Source organism: Natator depressus, chromosome 6, assembly GCF_965152275.1.
Source record: "Natator depressus isolate rNatDep1 chromosome 6, rNatDep2.hap1, whole genome shotgun sequence".
Taxonomy (NCBI): Eukaryota; Metazoa; Chordata; order Testudines; family Cheloniidae; genus Natator; species Natator depressus.
In genome coordinates, this window is record NC_134239.1 from 44,345,193 (window position 1) to 44,363,072 (window position 17,880).

The 17,880-nt window shown below is 42.3% G+C and overlaps 1 protein-coding gene across 1 annotated transcript in view; it reads right to left on the reverse strand.

The window, feature by feature from the left end:
• Positions 1-17,880, reverse strand: part of BBOX1 (gamma-butyrobetaine hydroxylase 1) — a 71,005-nt gene that overhangs the window by 21,396 nt on the left and 31,729 nt on the right. Inside the window, exon 4 of the mRNA XM_074955166.1 lies at positions 6,996-7,194. Within this exon, the coding sequence (XP_074811267.1) occupies positions 6,996-7,194 (199 nt within the window). The remainder of the gene's footprint in view (positions 1-6,995; positions 7,195-17,880) is intronic.

The following is a 17,880-nucleotide window of genomic DNA, read 5'->3' on the forward strand; positions in this document are numbered from 1 at the left end:
TCTGCCCAAATTTCTGTTTTCAGTGTCTGAGGCTAAAGTATCTCCTAAACAAGACAAAAGAATGTATTCATACAGGGATAAATGTTCAAAACACAGTGGCTCCACTATGTCTGCAAACTATGAAGATGCATGCAGAAAATGGTAACCATTACCCGATCCAAAGCCACGTGAAATCAACAGGAGTCTTTCTAATGACGCCAGCGTGCTTTGCATCAGACTTCATGTATGCAGGTAATTACCTCTGTGTGTGCACGTTGTTTGCAGGTCCAATTAAACTGTAAATGTATTCCTTATTTTCATAACAGTAACATTTAGTACGTATTCACGTTTTACATTTTCAGAGCACTGGACAATATTAACAAATGAGTTCTCACATCTCTGTGAGATGGTTAACTACTGTATTATTATCTCTGATTCAGAGATGAGAAAACAGAGATTTAGAGAGGATGAGTACACTTGACCAAAGGGTTTCTGGCTCTGAACTCTATACTAAGACAATTAGGCCATGTTCAGAGAGACGGTTCAGAGAAGAGCCATGAAAATGATTAAAGGATTGGGAAACTTCCCAATGCCTTATAATGCCTTATAGTGAGAGTCTAAAGAAGCTCAATCTATCTATCATAACAAGCTGTCTGTAGTGTATATTATTAGTTTCTATGCTTGCAAGTTTGGCAATCTGTTTAAAAAAAGAATATCTGCTCAACAGATTTTTTCCACAAGCGCTCACAGCTCTATTAGTGTATATACCCTTTTATGCACATCTTCCCTTTTATAATAAGCTGCTCTCCTTTGGCAGGAGAGAGTAAAGTAATATTTTCTCAGTGCCATTCTGTACACAGGCTGTTGATTCCATCATGTTATTGATTTGTTTTTATTTGCACCCAAAGGCCAAATACTATGAAAAGCTAGTCTCCTGATTTAAAATTTGCCTTTCATACCTAGAAAGCTCATGAGATTTCACTCTGAGATGCTAAGCTGTACACCAACTTTACATTTTCATTTATGTAGCGAATATCCTATAGTGAACATGCCAATTTTCAAATGCTTTGACTAAGATTTTAAACAATAAAAAATATTCCCTTACTTTCTTTTAAACGTTGAACGACTAGTCAAGTTGGAAACGTGGCACAGTTGAAATGGTCTTTCTATAACCTGCTAACAAAATGAGTTTTGGAGAAGTGAGGTAATTTACAAACCTTTTCCCTTTCCCTGAAATGTTAATTACTGAGAAACCTGATACATAAGGATACACACAGGACAAAGGTTTTAGTCAACACTGAGCTATAAGCTTGCTTTAACTACTGTTAAGGATAAAGTGGTTCCTAACATGATCTTGTCAGCTGTTGTGCACTGGGCCACACTGTGGCCCTGATCCTGTAATGGGATCTGCGTGGGCATAAAGCCATCTACAGAAACTAAATCTGTGTTAAAATTATATTTAAAACATGTTCTAGCCCAGGGTGGGCAAACTTTTTGGCCTGAGGGCTACATCAAGGTATGGAAATTGTATGGCGGACCATAAATGCTCACAAAATTAGGGGGTGGGGTGCGGGAGGGGGTGAGGGCTCCAGCTGGGGGTGCGGGCTCTGTGATGGAGCCAGAAATTAGGAGTTCAGGGTGCAGGAGGGGGCTCTGGGCTGGGGGAGGGTGATGGGGTGCAGGGGAGGGAGCTTTGGGCAGGGGCTGAGGGGTTCAGAGTGTGGGAGGGGACTCCAGGTTGGGGCAGAGGTTGGTATGCGGGGGACTGGGGGGTGCGGGCTCCTCTGGGGATGAGGGATTTGGGTTGCAGGAGGGTGCTCCAGGCTGGGACCGAGGGGTTTGAAGGGCAGCAGTGGGATCGGGGTGCAGGCTCCAGGCGGCGCTTACCTCAAGCAGCTCCTGGAAGTAGTGGCATGTCCCCTCTCTGGCTCCTACACGGAGGCCCAGTGCCAGTCAGGCGGCTCTGTGCGCTGCCTCATCTGCAGGCACTGCCCCTGCAGCTCCCATTGGCCGTGGTTCCCGGCCAATGGGAGCTGCAGGTGTGGAGCTTGGGGCGGGGGCAGCACATGGAGCCCCCTGGCTGCCCCTACATGTTGGAGCCGGAGGGGGGACATGCTGCTGCTTCCAGGAGCTGTTCTGAGCTACGGCATGCGCAGAGCGGGGCAAGCCCCCAACCCCGCTCCCTGTACAGATTAAAAGGTCTGACAGGCCGGACATGTCCCGTGGGCCATAGTTTGCCCACCCCTGTTCTAGCCTCATTCCCTATCCAGACAATTTAGCTTGACTGGAACCACGCTTACCTCAAGTGGCTCCCGGAAGCAGCGGCATGTCCCTTCTCTGGCTCCTATGCGGAGGCGCAGCCAGGCAGCTCTGCGTGCTGCCCTGTCTGCAGGCACAGCCTCTGCAACTCCCATTGGCTGGAAACCACGGCCAATGGGAGACGCGGGGGCGGCTCTTGGGGCATGGGCAGTGTGCAGAGCAGAGCCCCCTGGCTGTCCCTATGCATAGGAGCTGGAGGGGCACCATGCCGCTGCTTCCGGGAGCTGTGTAGAGCAGCCCCTGACCCTGCTCCCTGGCTGGAGCGGGGCAAGCCCCAGACCCTGCTCTGCAGCAGGAGCTTGAGAGCTGGATTAAAATGGCTGTAGTTTACCCACCCCTTTTTTAAAGTCTGATATCTTGTGAATGGCCAAGAATAGAAACACTTGCCAGTACAAAAGCTTTTAATGGAAGAAAATATTTACAAGTACTAAGTGTGGTTTTCAAAGCTGAGTAGAGGATTCAGCTACACAACTCCCATTAAATAATTAATTAAAGGCTCACTCTCCTAGTGAGCTTTGAAAATCTCAACCACTGTTCCTACTGGGCTGGTGAGCAAAAAGAAAAACAACAAATTCCTGCTGAAAACACATCACCTTAAATCCAAAAATCACCCAGTAAAGCTTTTTTTTAAAAAGCTTCAGTGTAGCTCCTATCCTATCACAGGATACCACTCCCAGTGTATTGCACCAAAAATCTTCTTTTTTTTTTTTTGTATTGACTCAATAGGTAAAACACTTTAAAAAGATGACAGGTTTCAGAGTAACAGCCGTGTTAGTCTGTATTCGCAAAAAGAAAAGGAGTACTTGTGGCACCTTAGAGACTAACCAATTTATTTGAGCATGAGCTTTCGTGAGCTACAGCTCACTTCATCAGATGCAAAAAGATGTTATGTCTGACTTTCAGCTAGACTGATGTTCAGCATTCCACACACACTGGGTTCACTTAAGAAGTTTCTGTTGGCTTGACGGAAATTTCTTGTTCCAGCATTATTCCCCATTTTAAGTGCAGGGAACCTCTCTCAAACTGGTGGAGTCTTTCAAAATAAAAGAAACTTTTTAAGTTCGGCCACTGTAAATATTATATTTGACAGAGGAAATAACATCTTTTTACATGCCTACAGTGGTTGCCTACTGTAGTCACATTATTTAGTTATCTAAGGAAACTGGCAAGTTTTTGAAGGAGACCAACATATTGGATAAAAACCTTAGGTAAACATATAGTTCTCGTTATTTTGCTTCCATTTTATCCGTTAGCACATTTTCCTTTGGCAAATCCAATAAAAGCAGACCAGTAGCTGTTTCAGAGAAAATGCTCTTTTCTGGTTGACCACCAGTAAGTGCTGATGGCTGGAGTAATTCATATGCTCTTATTGGGCCAAAGGCCAAGTAATAAGAGCATTTTCTCAGCCAGACTAGCCATAATACAATGATGCCTAGCTTGGCTCACAGGCATCTTTTTGAAATACAGTAACATTTGGATGGGCCATAGATTTTAAATACAGTTCCTGTTTCAGAAAGACTACAATGTTAATCACTTTAGGTTGCTTTAAAATTTTTAAAAGGCAAATAAAACTACATTTAGTATATTTATCCCAGTTACTGGTGCTTTATATAGAGAGTTAAATTCTTTCCTGTTGCATTCATGCAACCCTGCTGATTTCAGTGCTGTTGCATCCATGTGACTGAGATCAGAAGTTGCCCCAGAAATGGAGCTCAGTAGCTGGGTGGACACAAAAAAAATGACAGAATGGAAATTAAATCAGAAGGAACTTGTCCAGTGCCAGAAATAAGCTACGGGATCATGAAGGCGATTTTTCCGGCTTTCAGAACTTTTTCAGTAAACTTGAATGATGGTAGCATCCCAAATAATTTATTTTTCTATGACAATTAGTGATTGAGCTATTTTAGGCCAATAAAATGAACACTTCATTGGCCTTATTCAAGCATTTCTTTACTTTGCTGAGACTTTCACTGCATCTCTTCATTGACAAGAAGCAACATAATGAGAAAAAAGGATCTTTTCTTCCCTTCCCTCTCTCCCAAATTAACATTTCAGATAAACATATTTTTCCCATTATCACTGTGCTGTGCTTATCAATCTTGCCAGCCCTGCATATGCCAACATGACTTGAATGTGGCCTCATACAAAAACGTTATACGAGGGAAGTAAATCTTTGCTTCTCTGTTCTAATATGGAAGGAATGTGGGCTTTCCAGCCAAGGTTTGGATTTTGTCTTCTCCTATTTATTTTAAATCTTTTCAGACAAAAAAAGGAGACATTCACTGTTGCACCCATATTGTTAACTTTTGAACTGAGGTGCTCAAAATGAAAATACATGTTTAGCTGGAATTTGTATTATCTGATCAGGGAAAAAAGCCTGGCTAGGAGCCCCTGGATGTCCCGGTTTTAAGTGGCTATGCAGACCCCAACGTATAAGATACAATTGGCAAAACAGGACAGAAACACAGATGGTAACATTTAAATGTTATGGGTTTGTTATTTTTTTCATAAGTCATTGAAGAATATGTGCAAATCAGAATTCTGAAAATTATTCTCCAAAGATGGATGGGTGACAGAGGAAGACTATTGAGCTCAGCAAGACATTAGCTAATAGCATTCAAGTGGAGTCCAACAGGGATCAGTTCTGGGTCTGGTTCTGTTCAGTATCTTCATCAGTGATTTAGATAATGGCAGACAGAGTGCACTTATAAAGTTTGCGGACAATACCACCCTGGGAGGAGTTGCAAGTGCTTTGGAGGACAGGATTAAAATTCAAAATGATCTGGGCAAACTGGAGAAATGGTCTGAAGTAAACAGGATGAAATTCATTAAGGACAAATACAAAGTACTCCACTGAGGAAGGAACAATCAGCTGTACACTCACACACACAACATGGGAAACGACTGCCTAGGAAGGAGTTCTGCCTACTGTGGAAAGGGATCTGGGGTTCAGAGTGGATCAGAAGCTAAATATGGGTCAAAGGTGTAAAATTGTTGCAAAAAAAGCAAACATCATTTTGAGATGTATTAGCAGGAATGTTGTAAGCAAGACATGAGAAGTAATTCTTCCACTACTCCACGCTGATTAGGCCTCATCTGAGTATTGTGTCCAATTTTGGGTGTCACATTTCAGGAAAGACGTGGACAAATTGGAGAAAGTTCAGAGGAGAACAATAAAAATGATTAAAGGTCTAGAAAACATGACCTATGAGGAAAGATTGAAAAAATTGGGTTAGTTTAGTCTGGAGAAGAGAAGATTGAGGAGGACATGATAACAGTTTTCAAGTAGATAAAAGGTTGTTAAAAGGAAGACAGAGAAAAAATGTTCTCTTTAACCTCTGAGGATAGGACAGAAGCAACGGGCTTAAATAGCAACAAGGGCAGTTTAGGTTGGACATTAGGAAAAACTTCCTGTCAGAGTGGTTAAGCACTGGAATAAATTGCCTAGGGAGGTTGCAGAGATTTTAAAGAGCAGGTTAGACAAACACTTGTCAAGGATGGTCTAGATAATAGTTAGTTGAGCCTTGAGAGCAGGGGACTGCACTAGAAGACCTCTCAAGGCCCCCTCCAGTACTACGATTCTATGATTGTTCACCCCTCTAGCAGATCATTAGGGAGTTGGAGATTTAGGGCCCTAATTCATGAAGTCAATGGGACTTCTTAAAGGTCTGCACATACTTATGTGTCTTATGCTTTGTGACATTTTGAAATGAACCCTTTAGAAGAAGAAAGTCTGCAAGTGAAACATTTGGAAAAAGCCGTGGAAAGCCATCAATGCAGGGGTTCTGCTTTGTTGAGAGAGGGTGGCTCTGAAATGGGCATACAAGGTCATCTGCACCCTATGAGCATGGTGGAATTGAGCTCTGCACTGGTCCTGCATGGCCCACCGTGGAAAAGGGGTTGGGGACAGACAGGGATGTGACCACTGGGTCTGTGCTTACATGAACATTAATGTGATGTCTATATCCTCTAGAGTCTAGCTCATGAGTTCTCAACTGGGTGGTTGCAAACAGGTGTCACACTACTCTTCCCATATTGCTAAATGGGAGGGAGATCCTGGCTAGGTGGGAGGGGAGAACTGGTGTATATCCTGGTATGGAAAGGGTTCAGAACCACCATGGCCTAGTCAGCTTTGAAAATGTATTTTAAATATTTACATTGTAACCCTCATTTCAGCACCTTCTGAGCTGACTGACTCTTCTGAGCAGAGCTTTCATTTAAAGGTGGTGAAGTGGGTACTTAAAACTGATATGAAAGACAATCTCTCACTTGAACCTCCTCTATTTCCCTGACTAGAAATGGGTTTGACACAAAGTTTGAATGCAAATGCTGATCCAAAGTTAAGGTGTTTGGATCCAGGGTATTTGATCAGGCACATCTCTATCCATGGCTTGAGATCTTGTTGATTATCATCTTATATTTGTTTTCAATTCTGTTATTCTCTTTTACAATCACGATTGTCATTATAGTTTGCTCCTGGCTACCATGCTATTTGTCATATATCCCATCTGGCATGGCAAAGCAATGCACATCCACAGAGTGTTATGAGTGATTACATTTTCTAATGTGAAGCCAAGAATAATTCTGATCCGGCTACAATAAATTAATCCCCAAGAAGGGTCCTACATCTTGAAGTGTAACATATCAAAGGTGATTACATTGCTGGCAGAACTAGGACATTTGAAAAACTAGCTCACCCATAAAATGTGAGACGCAGGAAACCAATCCTTTTGCCAAGTTTAACCAACTCTCCCCGTCTAGTGGCAGCTCCTGTTAACAGCACAATTCCTACTTTTTTAAGGGTGGAAAGCCACTTGTAGGCACTTTCATCACTGTGTAAGACTTCTTCAAAAGACATATTTGGGAGCTGCAGATCTGAGCCCCAATATTTACATTCTGTAAGACAAAAAATATTGAAGCAAACTTTTAGTTATTATCTTTATTATTTCTTATTTGTATCACTGTAGTTATTTCCATGTTCAAGGTTAGGACATATTCACAATATTAAACTATTTTAAAGTAATGCTTTGCTCTTGTGTATTTCTGAATATGGTCCCAGTCCTGCAATTAGATTTGCACGACGGGACCCATGTGGAGCCTTTGGTACATACATATCACAAACAAACAGTTTTCTAGAAGTAAAATACATCAAACAAACATATAAATAACATTTTAAACCATGTATAATCTGAAAGGAATACTATATTGCAAACCAAAGCAGAAGTGCCTCTCTCTCTCTGAATATATGGACTAAAAGAGTGAAAACTGTCAATACTCAGTTTCTTTAATGTTTTGTTTTATGCTATGCTGTTATTTTTATTCATTGTTTGTATTAGAGTAGCACCTAGAGACCCCAGTCAGGACTGATGTGCCATTGTGATTGGTACTGTATGGACACAGAGTAATAGAGAATCCCTTCCTTGAAGAGCTAACAATCAACATACCAAGATAGGCCAGATGAATGTGTTAATGTATGATTTTAAAAACAGAATAATTAAAATGGTTTCATCTAAAACACATCAACAAAAAAGAAAAGAAAATTCACTCAACATATAAAAAAGTTACAATTCCCAGTTCGAGTTAAAATCGACAATACAGAATGCTCTGTAGTGTGTAGTTACAGGACAAACACTACCTTGCTTTCAGTGTCTTTTCCTATGTGTATTTGTTGTAGATATTTAACACTATTTCACACAGATGTTAGTTTGGTAATTGAGGCCCAAGAAGTTAAGAAACCTTAACATAATTAGAATATGCAGAATGCTCCATACTTATCAATGATTCAGTGAAGAAAAAGAATTTACATTCTGGCCACTGTCATCAAAAATGATTTCTAAAAGATGTTCGTTCACGTTCGGCCTATAATACAAACAAACAAACAATATATATTTGTGAACTATATATACGTGAACTATGTGTGTGTATATGTGTGCGCCACAAGACTGCAGAAAATGTATGTATATTATATTTTTACCATAAATGTACCCTGCATTTTACAAACACAGAAAAAGACATGCTCCTTGCCTCAAAGAGCTTTTATTAAAGAGCCAAATTGCGGCTGTCCCCCCTTGGGTGCATTAGTGGGGGCAGAGAACACAGGGAGTTGTTTCCCCTCTGTCTCCAAGCAGAAGGCAGCCAGAATGCTGAAGTATGTGCTCCTGAGTGGGAGACTACTGTTGACTGCAGCGCTGTGCACTCCAAAGGTAACACGATCAGGTGAGGTGGCTGGAGGGGGCGTGGGCAATGCTTTTTTCAAGGCGGAGTACATGCCACTTCTGAGAGTACTCCCATAAACATTCTGCAGAAAATCTCCAGTCGTCATCACTCTGGAACTACAACTCCATCACTGGTGGATTAAGACTAAATGCAGCTCTGATCCAACCTAGCCCCTCCTCGCCAAAGAAAAACAGAAGGCCCACAACAACAAATCAAAGCTCTCCCCCCAAAACCCCCCTGCTTGTTTCTCATATATTTCCTATTTGATTCAGATAAATAACCTTTCTATAATCTGAAAATCACCTTACCATAGTGCAAATAGAAAACAGGCACATCTCCACTTCCATCCTGGTGCAAGGCCAAGCACAATTTAATCCTTGTGTTGAGGGAGGGCAGCTACTACACTGGCCTCTTCAAAGTGGGCTCAGGAAGGGATGAGCCATTGCCACACTGCCCCCTTTGCATCAACAACATTGGAGGGCGTGGGAGGGTGCACAGCACATGCTGAAAAACGTTGGCTCAGCAGCCACTCTCTCCCTGTGCTCTGAGGGCCACTGTGCCTAGGCAATTTGCTTGCCTGGAACTCCACTGGGTTGGTCAGACTCTGCATCATGTCCATCCCAGAGCTGTGGTGGCTTAAAGACACAATCAGTCCTTGCATATTTATACAGGCTATAAACCATGAGAGGGGGATTCTGTTTTGCTCCACATACAGAACTCAGATGTACCTGTCATCGATATTACCCCAGTAGCGGAGCCACACACACAGGAGCTCTGAAGTCTAAGGGGAAGTTTTTGCTTAAGTCAGGGAGAGTAGGATAATCATATCATATATGTGTTATGCTATTCCATATGTCAGAAGAAAGTAAACCCATAACTTCCCAATGTTTCAAAGGGATACCTAGGTTTTACTCATCCAATGGGACAAATATGATCAAATGCTATGTACCCCTGAAAATTAAGGGTAATTTGCTCATATGCTTTCATATAGTTTCAGCTGCCCAAATGCTCCTAAATCTAGCATGGCTATTCTAAGGATGCCTTAAGCCTACAGTCTGAGCCAGCAATTGGGTAATGGTTACTGATTTCCATTTTTAACAATATGATTTTCTTTACCCCTTACTGAGTCTTAAAGCAACCACATTTTATTTGAGTTGGAGAGTTCAGGAACAGATAAGCTTCCTAATACAGAGAGATATATGGGTTCCAGGGGAATGCTGCACTCAAAATGAATTAAAAGTAAATTAAATGGACTGTAACTAGAAGAAAACACTCCTGGGTTCTTCACTGGGTTCTTTCTTTTGTTCGGGTTTTCCTGAGGAGGAATGTTTTCTGCATTCAGACAATATGTTCTGATGCCAGTTCAGGGAAAAAAAAAAGATTTACAAAAAGCCAGACAGAAATTTATAGTTGGAAAAGAAAGTACAAATTATATAGTACCGTTGTATTAGGGTAGATTTTTCACAAGTGACGAAGAAATACATAATTCACAAGAGACAAGGCTTTGCATGAGATATAATATTTAGGTCATCTTTTCACCATAGGAAACGTTATAAAGTTTGACTACAGTTATTTTCAATAAAAGATCACTAAGTCATACTGCAAATTTTGGGCTAGACTCTGGCGTTCAAAGACAGAGCTAAATAGTGGGGGATACTCTGAGCAGCAGTTCCTGGAGTCATTCTGCTTACAGGGGACAAAGACAGACAGCAAGCCTCCAGGAGGGCTTTGGGAGAACATTCAGAAATAGTGGCTACTACAGCACTTAAAGCCATGGTCTTGCACCCATTAATGTTAGTGCAAGTTGTGCTACTGACTTCAGTGCTTGCAAAATCAGTCCCCCAAATAATGCAACATAGAATCCCTCCGCCATTGACCTTGGACAGCCAGCCAGTGCAGAAGACAGACGAGGACATGGCAATGCCCCCCACAGACTAGCTTTTGGGGTGTCTTGCTCCACAGCTGCCTATGCCTCTCCACTGCCTGGGGGTCAGGCAGTGTGAGAATCTAAATTCTGGCTGCCCCTACACCCTCTCTCCTCTTGCAAGTGCAGCCAGAATCTGGACCATTATTTAGGACAAAAATGTGGGAAAGCCTTTCTCCCTCTTATTTTTCCTCTTCTTTTAACTCTTACACTCCTTCCTATTCCTGTCTCCTCTTGTCCTTTCCCTCCAAGGGGCATTCTTACATTTAGGGAGACCGTGTGTGTGATGAGGGCAGCCCTAAGCCTCACTGAACACTGACAAATGCACAGCTGGAAACCAATCTGGCTCACCTGTGTGTTAGTATTGTTAAAATATGTATTAGATTTGTAGAGGTGTTTCAGACTTTATAAAATGCTTGTGAGTTGCTGCATGCATTAATCTCACTTATTATATCTGTATCCCGCATTATAAGGTAATATTTAAGTGTTTACTTTGTAACTACAAAAAGCGGTTGCTATGAAACTGAAAACGTTCTCAGTCAGAGAAACATTACCAACTGTGAAATACTAGTTTACCCCAAGAGGTGTCATCTCCTGCCCAACAAAAGAAGGCCAATAGACACCAGACGAACCAATGTGGAACATCAGTGGACTAAAGACTCTGTTAATTGCTCCCCCTACACCCACGAAGAGGAGATGTGCACAAACACTCATCCCATCACAGTCTGAACTCTGGGGGGAAGGGAACAAAAATCCCTGACCAGGGGGATCTGTATCACTATGCTGCTTGGAACTTGGAGAGGGCAATATTTCTAAGTATAAGCAAGGGATCCCCAAACTGCTTAGCTTGGGTTAGCCCAAAAAGGCAAATAGCAAAAAGCACATCACAGTAGCTTCTATTACTTTTTGAAACCTAAGATTAAATCATTTGTGTGTGTATGTACCTGCTTTAACCTTGTAAAGAATTCTCATTTCTTTTTCCTAGTTAATATCTGTAGTCAGGTTATCACAGGATTGGCTACAACAGGGATGGCCAATCTTGTGGCTCCAGAGCCACATGCGGCTCTTCAGAAGTTAATATGCGGCTCCTTGTATAGGCACCAACTCTGTGGTTGGAGCTACAGGCACCAACTTTCCAATGTGCCGGAGCGTGCTCGCTGCTCAACCCCCTGGCTCTGCCAGAGGCCCTGCCCCCACTCCACCCCTTCCCTTCCCGTCCCCTCCCCTGAGCCTGCCATGCACTCACTCCTCCCCCTTCTCCCCCGAGCCTCCTGCACGCAACGAAACAGCTGATCGGGTGGTGCGGGGAGGGACAGGGAGGTGCTGCCGGTGGGTGGGAGAGCTGCTGACGTGTTACTGTAGCTCTTTGGCAATGTACATTAGTAAATTCTGGCTCCTTCTCAGGCTCAGGTTGGCCACCCCTGGGCTACAAGCATTGTCTTTGGTGAGAGATCTAAGGTACAATTGACCTGGGTAAATGACTCGTTCTTTGGGAATGGGAGTAACCTACATATTATTGTGATTTCTGGTGTAAGGCACCATTTATCACAAAGGCAAGTTTGCCTGGGTGGCAAGATAGACTGGGGTACTCAGGGGGGCTGTATGTGACTCCATGGTTAAGCTGCTGTAGTGCTTGGAGTTCACACCTGTTACTTGGTTAGTGAAAACCTAAGTATAGAACTCACAACGAATTTGGGGTTTATGCCCTGCTTCTTCTTCCTGCCCCAAGGTTGACACTCATGTTTGTGAGCCACTTCAGACAGCTTGATACTTTTTCAAGAGAGACAGGCCTGGTATGGGTCCCAAATACTGTATGGGATTTCTCCTTCTCCCAGAATCCTGAACATGGGGCTTCTCACTTGTGTCCAGTGATGGATTTTTATCTCATACAGGGTCTTTTTGTTCTAGCCAGCCATTTCCCTGTGCTCCAGTATTGAGGGGAACTATGAGTCATCATATAGTCCAGGCCTGAGAGGAGACTGAGGGAGTTCCACTAAAATGCAGATCTCTGTGCAACCACAGGCTTGACACATACTACAGCTGGCCTTCCACCTTCTTCCTCTTCCTGATTTATTGTCCCTTCCCAGCTCAGTGCGGAAGGTCTGCTCATGCCATTCCCTTCACCATCAAGCCCAGTCCTCTCATTTTCGGCAATACTCATCTCCCTCGGCCTATAGCATGTAGACACAGTGAAGCAAGAAATTTAGTGAGCCTCTCTCACATTTCATAGTTTCTTTCTGGTAGTTCTGATGGTATGAAATACCATAAAGATCCAGGTACAAAATTCTATTTCTCTTAAAATGTACCAGGTACAACGGTGATGCAATATCTGTAAAGAATAGGACAGAATGGTGTCATTTAGCTGCCAACCTGAGTAAGGGACAGTGTGCCATTGTATGGGCCCATGGGGAACACATGGACAGACTGTGGCTTCTGGCTCCCTTGAGAGATTGTGCCTGCAAACAGCTCAGCATGCAGGGAATTGTGCACGGTTCACAATCCTTGAACACGCTACAGCTTTTTCCAACTCCCACACATTATAGCCATCTCAATTTGTGGACTGGCGTGCAGATGTGAATCTGCCACGGCCATACCACCTACCAGCCCCTTTTGGGGTGATGTGAATCCCAGGGACCTCCAAGGGAGAAGTTTCTGTGTTCTCCTGAGTGCAGGAACCATTTCTGTGACAGGATGTTACACAAGGTATGCAAAGGAGGAGACTACGTGCACTCTTCTCTTGCCCCTGCCTATCCTACGCACACTGATTCACAAATGAACATGTAAAGCAGAACAACTGAGCTAGAGCAGACAGTTGCCTTGCGTGGCTGTAGAAGTACTCCCTGTGAGACAGTGCTGAGTAAAAGAATGCAGCTGTTCTCTGTTTCTTGCGACCCATGAAAGGAGATTATTACATGTGCTGAGGGAAAACCTTTCCAATTATTTATGTATGAAGAAAGTTAATTTCAAAAGTAACCCTTGGAAACCCTCCCAAGAATTTCGTTCTGTGATGAGTGAGGTTATAACATTGACTGTTGTAATAAACTGAATCTAAAGCAGACATCCACATCTTTGGTTACATAACATCCACCACAGAGTACAGAAGGGAATGATACAGTTGATGCTTTCCTAGTTATCTGAGTCCTTATTTTATTCAGCTGAGCAGGGGAATAAAAAGGAGTCAGGCTCCTCTCTCTCCCCCCACCCTTTCTGGCCTACATGAATCCTGGGTTCTGCTCTGTGGATACAACCTCCTGCAAGCAAGTAGCTGGGGTGTGGACTGAGCATTGGCTCACTTCCCTCCATCTGCTGCCCTAGAATGAGAGGAGAGTAAGGTACACCCTTTAAAGGGCTGCAGTAATTTACTTCCCTGGACCAAGAGGAAAGCAGTGGGGAACTGTGACTCTTGGAGGATCTTCCCAGGGATGCTGCTGAGGTAGAGAAGTCATGAACAACCCCAGGTTGAGCCTCAATCTATCCCTTGATCTAGCTGAAAAAAAAAAAAAAGAATACTGATATGCTCCAAGTCTGGTATTTATCTTCTAGATGATTAGGGCTTGTCTTCACTGCAACAGTCAGTTTGGATTAGTACATTTGAGTCATTCCACTTCAGCTAGTTTAGCTCGAGTAACTGACCAGACCGCTGTACGAAACACCAGAGCTACACAGAGTGATTCGGTTAGCAGCACAGTGTTACTGGATTAGCAGCAGATGAATTGTTGCAACTCAGACTCCTATATTCCCACTGCATTATTAGCTCCAGCATCAGCAGCACTGGAGCTTTGACAACCTTCCTTGGGTCAGCTAGCTCGAGCTTAGAGCACCACGTAACTTGAGGTAGAGACTTTTGTGTGTGGACAGGACTCAGTGTAGTAGCAAAACTCAAGTTATAGCTCGAGCTAACAACGCAGCGAAGACAAGCTCTTAGTTAAAGTCTTGCCAGTTCTCGTGATTTTTTTCATGAGTTTTGTGGCACTTGATGTTTTACTTTAAGCTCCAACTCTTGGAGACAAGTGCCTCACAGATCTCAAACTTCCATAAATAAAGAAAGTTTCTAAGCCTCATGGTTGCGGAGAAAAGCTTGAAAATGTGACCTGAGTGTATCCTAAAGTATCAGAAACAAGGAGGCTAACAGTGATTTCCTAACAGGGCTGGATGGGGTATAATGCAGCTCATCCTAACCACCCTCACTTTTCTTCCGTCCTACCCAGCTCTGTGGAGGTGACTAATACCCTTCTCCTTTCATGTAGGAGAGGGGAGATTGACACACGCAACTGGTCTCTTCTGTGCATGGAATGGTGCAATGGTGTTGATCCCGCCCAAAGAAAGGACAATTTGACGTAATAAGTGTTTCAGTTGTCTTATTTCTTCACTGTTTTGATTTTAATTTCTTACATCCTTACCACGAAAACAGAGTTACATAGGAAACATTGTCTTAATTAGCCAAATTGCCAGGCTGAAGAGTCATTTAGGTTATTTTGTTGTTATGCATGTAATATCATGTGTTCCTGACTCTAACAGCTGAGAGACTGACTGGATTTTTTGATGAGTTACTTGAAATGTAAATTTTCTACAATCAAAAATGTTTACGGTCTTCTAATAGATAGGTTCAGCAAACCTGGGTTCTGCTCAGAAATCTAGTACTCACACAGCAGTTAATCTTAAACAAATCACTTCATCTCTCTGTGCTTCAATGTTCACCTCAATGTCAGACTTATGTGGTCCATCCTAAAATGAACAAGACTCTCTTTGCGAGAAATAGCTGGGAACACTTTTGCAATCTCTCTCTCAAGGGAATTCCCAGGTTACACTATGTTCCTGGCCAAGAAGATATTACTCAATCTTAGGAAGTGGGAGAGCAGCCATTGGGGGCTCTCGACAGCCACAGCAAACTATAAACCATACAACAGTGCACTATAACTCTATCCCAAACTAGTCACAATGTGGAAAGCCACAGTAGCCTGATAAGGCGGCCTCCAAAAGGAGATGAAAGACCTAGGTAATAGCAGAAAGCTCACCAAGAGAATATATAGGAAAAACATCTTCAGATCTGAGCCTCAAGCAGTTTTTGCATTAGCTGAAAAGTTGTTAATGGAGGGCTGAAAAACTATTTCCCAACAGTCTACAAGTTCTTATCTAAATTCAGCAGTGCAGATTGGACAGCACTGGCAGTAGATTGTGGGCTGTGACTGAGTAATACTTTATTATATATCTCTACATATTCCATAGATCTTGCCAAGATTTTCCTCTCGTGAGCCCCACGTCTGATCCAGTCCCTCTGAAAGCTTATTCAAGTTTTATTGGGATGTGAAAGCAATCTTGTAAAAAGGCTGATCATTGAGGCAGTGTTCCCAATCTTAAACTACTTCAATAGTTCATACTGTATCTCAGATTTTTTAAACAGTCAATAATTTATATATATTAGTACCATGATGACTGACAGCAATCATATAAATTAATCTGATGTGGAATAGTCATTTGAGCTAGAAAGAAAATACTCTGGGCAAAAACTCTAGGCAATTATGTACATAACAAATCACCAATTTACTTGTTCCAGCAGTTACAATCAATGGAATATATTCATAAATGTAGATGAAGTACTAGAAATGGTTTCGAGATTTCCAAGCCTAAATTTAGGTTTGGCACTTTGCTGTTAATATAACTAGAGAGAGTTTTGGAAACACTCCATTACGGTCACCAAGGTGAGGTCCCAGTTTCATAGGATTTAAAGGGAGACCATCAACTTAAAATCTAGTCACTTTAAAAAAAGCTTACTACCCCTGACCCTAAGTGCACTTGCCTATATCTGTGGTTTTATGGGGATGGTGTTGGTGTTTGCTTTCCCCTGCTTCTGAGTGAAAGACCCAGAAAAGCTACAGGAAAAGAGGACTTTCTGACTATATAGTGGAAACAGCGAAAGAGACTGTACCAAGTGCTGTCAAATATACAAAATAAACAGAAAATAGATAATATCATTTTAACTGTATTTCTGTCAGTTACACTAATTTTAGATGTTCCTTGTAACTACACAAAATGGAAAATTTCCAGATAGAAGTATGATTTCTAACGCAGTGGCGCTTTAATTTTTTGTTGTTTAGAAATTTGGTAACATCTGTGAATGGCATTGCAATTCATTTTCCTTTGAGACACTTGTTATGTTGTAAGTTGTCTCATTCACTTTTCCTTCAACCCAGATTTCCAAAGAAACAAGAGATCAATCTTGTAAAATATTTAAAATTAAACTTTGCTACTGTAAAGTCTCCTACTGTATTTAATTAACAAGGAATTGGCAGCCCCCCAACCTCAGGCAAATACTCACCAACAACCACACACCACGCAACAGCAACACCAACCCAGGAACCATCCCCTGCAACAAACCCCACTGCCAACTCTGTCCACATATCTACTCAAGTGACACCATCACAGGACATAACCACATCAGCCACACCATAAGGGGCTCGTTCACTTGCACATCCACTAATATGATATATACCATCATTTGCCAGCAATGCCCCTCTGCCATGTACATTGGCCAAACCGGACAGTCTCTACACAAATGAATAAATGGACACAAAGCGGACATGAAGAATTATAACATTCAAAAACCAGTGGGAGAGCATTTTAACCTCCCTGGACACTCAATTTCAGACTTAAAAGTGGCCATTCTTCAACAAAAAAACTTCAAAAACAGACTTCAACAAGAAACTGCAGAACTGGAATTCATTTGCAAACTTGACATCAACAAATTAGGCCTGAATAAAGACTGGGAATGACTGGGTCACTACAAGTAATAATCTCCCATCAACTGTCGAGTATGGGCCATTCACCCTGATGGAATTGGCATAGTTAAAAATTACTTTTTGTAGTACTACTCTGTTGACATTCACACCTTCTTGTCAACAGTTGGGAACGGGACACATCCACCCTGATTGAATCATTGACTCTCCCGCTTGGTAAAGCAGCTCCCATCTTTTCTTGTGCAGTATATTTATGCCTGCCTACTGTAATTTTCACTCCATACATCTGATGAAGTGGGTCATAGCCCACAAAAGCTTATGTTCTAATAAATTTGTTAGTCTTTAAGGTGTCACAAGACTCCTCTTTGTTTTTGTTGAAATAGACTAACACAGCTACCCCTCTGAAACTCCTATGCTCAAATTAATTTGTTAGTCTCTAAGGTGCCACAAGTACTCCTTTTCTTTTTTCTGTTATAAGGGAGGACAAGCTAATTGCCTTATGTTAATCAGTGTAACTGGATTACCTGTGCATGCATAGTAAATAGAACGTTAACTTCAGAGTGATGGGACAGTGTGTGCTCAACAAAGAAGAATCCTCAGTCACATGCTGTGCTCAAAACATTTAACAGCCCATCTCAGCTATAAAAGTGAAACCTCTGGCCTGATCCTTTCATCTCTAGGCTGCTGAACTTTGAATTGGGAAAGTTT